This window comes from Enoplosus armatus, chromosome 18 (genome assembly GCF_043641665.1).
Source record: "Enoplosus armatus isolate fEnoArm2 chromosome 18, fEnoArm2.hap1, whole genome shotgun sequence".
Taxonomy (NCBI): Eukaryota; Metazoa; Chordata; class Actinopteri; order Centrarchiformes; family Enoplosidae; genus Enoplosus; species Enoplosus armatus.
In genome coordinates this window covers 2,228,169-2,235,590 of record NC_092197.1, presented here as the reverse complement: position 1 = coordinate 2,235,590, position 7,422 = coordinate 2,228,169, and the positions used below count along the sequence as shown (strand labels likewise).

The 7,422-nt window shown below is 39.8% G+C and overlaps 1 protein-coding gene across 1 annotated transcript; it reads left to right on the top strand.

The window, feature by feature from the left end:
* The first annotated feature begins 407 nt into the window (after positions 1–407).
* Positions 408–7,157, top strand: LOC139300918 (group 3 secretory phospholipase A2-like). Its single transcript, XM_070924122.1, has 7 exons — positions 408–1,006; positions 1,875–2,007; positions 2,132–2,266; positions 2,978–3,096; positions 3,183–3,312; positions 3,512–3,622; positions 5,108–7,157. The coding sequence occupies exons 1-7, from the start codon at positions 490–492 to the stop codon at positions 5,268–5,270; spliced, it is 1,308 nt and encodes a 435-aa protein (XP_070780223.1). The 5' UTR covers positions 408–489; the 3' UTR covers positions 5,271–7,157.
* The last annotated feature ends 265 nt before the right edge of the window (positions 7,158–7,422 follow it).

Here is a 7,422-nt window from a genome sequence, read left to right as displayed (position 1 = left end):
CCAGCAGCCCAAAGCTTTCCACTTCGCTCAGTTAATTTCTACAACATTTGGGTGCGTTATGCTTGTAATGTAGCCTCGAGCCTCTACGACACTGTCAACACAAGAGTCGTGAAAGTGACACTAAATCTTTAGGTATATTTGTCTAATGTCCCGTTATTAATCATATATAAACCTGTGAGACTTGTGTGTTGATGGTCTCTGTTACTGGTGAGACACTCTGTTACTGGTGAGACACTCTGTTACTGGTGAGACACACTGATGTCTGACGGCACTGGCAGGTCACGTGACGCGGTCTGATTTGGATGTTGCGTTTGTTTTTGATCCACCGGAACACCCCCGCGCGCCTCCTCCCGTTCTCATTTAAAACCGACCTGAGGTCTGTCAATCTGTCATTAAGTCCTGAGAGAGTGAAGCGGTCGTTTCTTTGAGGTTTCAGCTGTAACGCACTCGTGTCCTCTTCCATCCAGCCGCTGTTCCGGACGCGCCGCCATGACGCGCATCGCTCCTCTCGTCGCGGTCATTTTAACATCCTCTCTCCTGAGATGGACGGAAGCCTCGATCCTCTGCAGCCGGACCGAAGTGTTGCCTACCGGAGAAGTGCGCTACACTTTCCTCCGGCAGGCCTCTCCATCTCTGCGGCTCTACCACAGCGCCTGGTCCGGGGAGCGCACTCTGCTCAGCTGCGCCTGGAGCGACGACGCAGCAGTGATCCAGAACTATTTCTCCGCGTGCCGGGAGCGCGCGCAGGAGTTTTCAGATCAGCCAGATGAACGTGTCGATGTGCAGTCCGTGTTTGAGGCGGAGGGACTGTGCGTCTCCATGGAGGCTCCGCATGGACACGTTCATACAGGGAAGAAGCACGCGAGGAGCGCTGAAAGTCCCACCGAGGAGACTCATCAAGGTCAAGCTGAAAGGTCAGAGGTCACGAGTTCCTACCATTTTTTAATCCTACCAGGGACTCTCTGGTGCGGATCTGGCAACAACGCGCAGTCATATGAAGATTTGGGTAAGTTCTTCCATACTTTACTCTCAGTTAGTCCATTAATGGCCTTGATCATTAAGTAGGGCAGTGGTTCCCAATAAAAAGCTGAGAGAACGCAAAAAGATATTGATTTCTTCTTACTTGTTTGCTTCTTTCACTGGAGACTTTCCTCTCTTGATTTTTATTTTGGGCTACATCAATAAAATTGACTTGACTCCTATCTTAAATAAAAATCGCTCTCTGGTTGAAAAGTTCACTCATAAACTGTAATTAGGGGTCACAAGACAAAGGTTTAATAAAATCATGCAAAAGCTTCATAATATTGTTTATATGTCACATAAAAGTCACATGAGGGAAACCCTCAGGACAGCAGAGGGGACGCTGGACCTGTAAAAGCCTAAAGGGACACTCAGCAGAGTGCTGCACCTCCATAAAGCTGAGGGACTCTCAAGAGACAGATTTGAATAAGAACAGTCCTCAGATGTCCTGACTGTTAATAAAGTTCAAGCTTTAAAATCACTGAATCCTACATTTCACAGTGTTGAATCCATTTCCTGTCTCCTAAAACTTTTGAAAAGCCTGTTGTTTTTTCCTAAACGTTTGAAATCTGTTTGCTTCACTTGTTCCCAAAAATGTAATCTATGTAAACACGTTTTAAAAAATTCAGCAGATAACTCAAGATGCAGGAACTTTTTAAGATAAGATAGAGCTTTGTTCATCCTAAGGGAGATTGTTGCGCAGCAGTCGCAGTACAAAGTAGGAAAGAGTGCAAATATAAAAAATATCAACAAACACACGTCGTTGCTCGTATCTCAAGCTGTCGTGGTGGTTTCATCAGACTGGAGTTGTGGTAATAATCTAGTACTTTACTCTTTACTCTCGCCTCCTGCAGGTATTTTAGCCGAAACAGACAGCTGTTGCCGTGAACACGACCACTGCAATTTCACCCTCCCGCCCTCTGGCTCAGATCACGGTGTCTTCAACAACAGAGGCTACACCATGTCTCACTGTGACTGTGACAACAAGTAGGGACTCATGACTTTAACTCCGCCTTCACTCAATGACACGTCAACTCATTTAGACTTAGATTTATTTGCTTTGATGCTTTTTTGTTTTTAAATGATGGAACCAAAATGATCCGCGTTGCAGGTTTCGCAGTTGTCTGATGGAGGCGGGGGACAGAATGTCCGATGTAGTGGGACGTACGTACTTTGACCGGCTGAAGACGCACTGCTTTGAGTTCTCCCACCAACTCCAGTGTACTCAGAGAAACTGGTTTGGAATGTAAGTAAAGTTCTGATTCATGTAATAACACTGTGGTGTACGTAGGTTTGGATTCTGAGTACAAGTTGATAAGATTTGTGAATTTGGTCTTGCAGATAGTTTTGGTTTATGTGTCCATGTTTTGGGATATATTTTTCTGTCCACTTTTGAATTTTTAGCCATTTTTGTACAGACTTTCTTGGTCCCCAGAGGATGAATCCTACTTTCTTTGGTGATCCCCTGACATTTCCTCTGGCACACCAGTCCCCAACCTGGGGGTCTTGACCCCTCAAGGTGCCCCAAGATAAATCTGAGGAGGTCACAAGATGATTAAAGGGATAGCAGAGAGTTAGATGAGAAAATTGATACCACTCTCATGTCTGTTAGCTAAATGTAAAAGTTGTAGGCACTTAGCTTAGCTTAGCGTAAACACTGGAAACAGCTAGCATCTGTTTTCTTCGTACAGATTAAACAAATGAGATATAACATGTTAATTAGTGAACTTTAGGGGTGCTGGTAGGGGACAGAGCCAGGCTAGCTGTTTCCCCCTGTATCTAGTCTTTATGCTAAGCTAAGCTAACCAGCTGCATGTTATGGCTTCATATTGAACGGACAGACGTGAGAGTGGTATCGATTTTCTCGTCTAACTCTCAGCAGAAAGGCTAATAAGTGTATTTCCCAAAATGTCAAACTGGTCCTTTTAATTATTTCAACCTCTGTTGTGACTTCCAGGTGTAAAGAGAGCACAATGGTTCTACATGGTGAGGTTCATCCACCCGCCCTGTACGGGTATCCCAATTCAACAGAGGTCAGCATGAACAGCACCATCATAAACCCCACCGAACCAACAGGTATTTGATATCGTACACATCTCTCCAGCAGATCAGTTTATAATTCTACACTACATTTATATTCACGCTGATGTGCCCCCCCCCAGGGAAGCAGCTGTCATGTTCTGTATTCAAGGATCTTGATGAGTGCACCGACAAGATCCTTCCCCAGCAGCAGAGACATGGCCTCCACAACCCAGAGGCCACAACACTGTACCACTGCAACTGTACCGCCAGGTAACTCAACAAACCCACGCCAATAAATACAAATCACTCTGAGAATTTAGCTTTTTTTTGTGAACATTTTGATTATTTATTTATTATTTTTGATTAGTCGACGTGGGAAGTGTCACACTATGTCTAGATTACACAAATTTACTTACTTTACTTTTTTGGCACGTCTGTCTGTCTCTGATGTATTTGTCTGTCCTTCCAGATTATTCCACACTTTGGCCAACCAGAGACAACTGACCAAAGTACAGGCTCTTCTGCTGGGACATGTGTCTCAGGCCTGCTTCCTGCCAAAAGCCTGCACAGCAGGCAAAATGTAAGTATACAAACACGGACATAGAAAACACGGAAACATCTGATGACTGAACTACTTGGTCTGATATGATCACTTTGTAGAGCAGTGGTGGAAGAAGTACTCGGATACTTTACTAAAGTAAAAATACAATAACGACAAGGAAAAAATACTATATTACAAGTAAAATTCTAATTTAATTTCCAACTTCCTACTGTGAACGTACAGAAGTGTTCTCAGCAAAATGTACTTTGAGTATCAAAAGTGGAAAAATATCTCCTCCGACTGATATTATTATATACAACATTATTAGATTGTTAATACTGATGCATCAATGCCGCATTTTACTGTTGTAGCTGCTCGAGGTGGAGCTAGTTTAACTACTTTATATACAGTTAGCTAGTTTAACTACTTTATATACAGTTAGCTAGTTTAACTACTTTATATACAGTTAGCTAGTTTGAACTACTTTATATACAGTTAGCTAGTTTAACTACTTTATATACAGTTAGCTAGTTTGAACTACTTTATATACAGTTAGCTAGTTTAACTACATTATGAACAGTTAGCTAGTTTGAACTACTTTATATACAGTTAGCTAGTTTGAACTACTTTATATACAGTTAGCTAGTTTGAACTACTTTATATACAGTTAGCTAGTTTAACTACATTATGAACAGTTAGCTAGTTTGAACTACTTTATATACAGTTAGCTAGTTTGAACTACTTTATATACAGTTAGCTAGTTTAACTACTTTATACACAGTTAGCTAGTTTAACTACTTTATGAACAGTTAGCTAGTTTAGCTACTTTATATACAGTTAGCTAGTTTAACTACTTTATATACAGTTAACTAGTTTAACTACTTTATGAACAGTTAACTAGTTTAGCTACTTTATATACAGTTAGCTAGTTTAACTACTTTATATACAGTTAGCTAGTTTAACTACTTTATATACAGTTAACTAGTTTAGCTACTTTATGAACAGTTAACTAGTTTAGCTACTTTATATACAGTTAGCTAGTAAGGGGTTGGGCCCCTCCGAAGGGTCACAAGATAAATCTGAGGGGCCGTGAGATTATTAATGGAAGAGGAAAGAAGTAACAATAACCACAATTCTGCTGCACAAATTGTATTAATTTATTGGATTTTTCTGTAATCTTTTATAAACTATTGGATAATTTTATGTTCTTGGGCCTTGACGTTTAGAGGGGAAATGTCTCTTTGGTGTAACTGAAAATAGCTCACAGACATCTGAAACGTGACATGGGCCCCCCAGACACCATTTGTTTGTAAGGGGTCATAATATGTTTTATTTTATAAGCTTAATCTGCAAAGTAACTATAGCTGTCAAATAAATGTGGTGGAGTAACAAATACAGTATTTCCCCCTGAAATGTAAGCAGAAGTATAAAGTACCTCATAATTGTTCTTTAATAGAGTACTTGTAAGGGTGAGAGTACATGCTCTTAATTATAGCATCACAAAGCGTCTTCTTTGTTCAACAGCTGCAAAGCAGATCTGGTGAAAGTAGAGCTTCCTCAGCTGGACCAGGGGGACGATGCAGACGTGGAGGTCGACGGGCCAAACGGCATGAGAGCTGACAAGAGACAAGACAGAGCGGCCAGGCTTCACAAACTGTGTCTCAGGATGGTCCAAAATCGTAGATAAATAGGACATCATGAAATCATGTGAATAAATACAGATAAAATAAATAACCTTAAAACTGAGAAATAATTCAGCACATTTTCTTCTTTATTTCAGGTCATTTTCATTTAATTCCAGCACTTTTTATGTCAAAGTTTTCTTCCTCCAAAGTCTGTTTTTATCTCACAACATCCAACATCCTGAACTTTTTATGTCATAATGTCACTTTTCATCACAAACTCTGTCAATCAAAGTAAACGGAGCAGAGCCAGTTATGTGATATTGATCTGATTTGATTTGTTTATGGATCAACAAAACACACCATTCCAAGGCATAATATGTTAAAAGTGAGAACACTTATTTCCAACAAGAAAACATAAAAACAGACTTTGGAAAAAGCCTTTAAATAGAATAAATAAAAACAACTGGAATGTAATAAAAAGTACCTGCAATAAAGTGAAAAGAATCAGGATGAAATAACATTTCATAATAATGAGCTGAGTTTTAAAACAATCACAATCAATTTCTAGTTTTATCTGTATTTATATGATTATTAATTTCATAATGTCTTATTTGTTTGATATTTAACACAAATATTGTAGTAGGAACTCGGTTTTGACCAAATTGTTGGAACAAAATTTTCTGGGATAAAAAAAGAAAACTTAAATATAAGAAAAACTTTTCACAGCCGATGTTCTGACTTGTCGTAGCAGCACAGGTGTGACTTATAACTTTAATGACGAATGCATTTCATTCAGGTGTGCCAGTTGAAGAGTCTATTATGCATGCAGGCTCACTGGAGCAACTTCCTGGGACTCTTGATGCAACCGAGCCGTCATTAAAGTGATTAGTTACACGTGTGCTCTCTTTTTAGCTTGGCTCTAGAAATGGCAATGTCAGAGTGAAGTATCTCAACAACTGGAAAACTGGAAAAATCCCCTCAGAATTAACCGTAACAACTTTGATCCCTTAATTTTCCAATTAGCGCCATCAACAGGTCAAAATTATACCTGGAAAACTTACGACTTTCCCATCAGCCTCAGCTGTACTTCGTGTTTACCGCTAATTAGCAAATGTTAGCCTGCTAACATACTAAACCAAGATGGCGAATATGGTAAACATTATACCTGTTAAACATATTAACTTTGTGAGCATGTTCACATTAGCATTTAGCTTAAAGCATCACTGTGCCTAAATACAGCCTCATAGTCGCTAGCACGCCTTAGCGTTCTGCTATAAGTCAAAATGTCTCACTTGAAAATTGGTCTACTGAGACATGATAATAGAAAGAGGTCGTAGTTTATAAACCTCTTCATGCACCGCAACACTCCACTGATTATAAAGCCCTGTAGTCACTGTTATTGAGGTTTCAGCACTCGGGACACTTACTGTACTTGTAATATTTGTACTATGTTGTATGAGTTGTATACAGATAAATATCACGTTGTTAGCTTAGCAATGAAAAAGGAAAGATCTAAAAATGACGTGTCTGTGCATAAAACACGTTTGATTTATGATGTCAGAAGGAAACGTACAACTGAATCATTTTAAAGGAATAGTTTGACAATTTGGGACGCAAGAGCCGGTTAGCCTAGCTTAGCATAGAGACTGGAAGCAGCGGGAAATAGCCAGTTTGAAGGTAAAGTGTAAAAACACTTTTGGCAAGGCAACTTTCTAAAGTCCGTTTACACTTTACACAGTAAACAAACTATAACATGTAAACAAGTGAGCTTCGTTACCTACGGACAGAGCCAGGCTAGCTGTTTACCCCCCCGGTTTCCAGTCATTATGCTAAGCTAAGCTAAGCTAACATCTTCTGACTGCCATATTTCACTGAGTGGCAACAATGTTTTCAACTAAGAAAGTGAATAAAATGTGAGGGAACATTTGCTTCCTGCTGTTTAGACTACACTCATTACACGTGTTTATATATTTATTGTTTTGTTGCTGTTTGTTTGCTCTTGAAAACTTAATAAAAGTTTAAAAAAATAATAAAAAAAAATATATATGTATATATATATATATGTGTGTGTGTGTCTTCCTCACACACAACACTAGCAGTGCGTGAAGGCCTGCTGTGATGAAGATCTGTCAGGTAACTCAACTCCTCTCTGATGTCATGAGAAGTAATTGAAACCTTGCTGAAGGCTGCAGCCGTGGAGCCGACCGGATCCCC

Coding starts and splice junctions, on each gene's coding strand:
- LOC139300918 (XM_070924122.1), top strand. CDS start 490: ATGACGCGCATCGCTCCTCTCGTCGCGGTCATTTTAACATCCTCTCTC. Junction 2,267..2,977: donor CAGAGAAACTGGTTTGGAAT/GTAAGTAAAGTT, acceptor TGTGACTTCCAG/GTGTAAAGAGAGCACAATGG. Junction 3,097..3,182: donor AAACCCCACCGAACCAACAG/GTATTTGATATC, acceptor GCCCCCCCCCAG/GGAAGCAGCTGTCATGTTCT.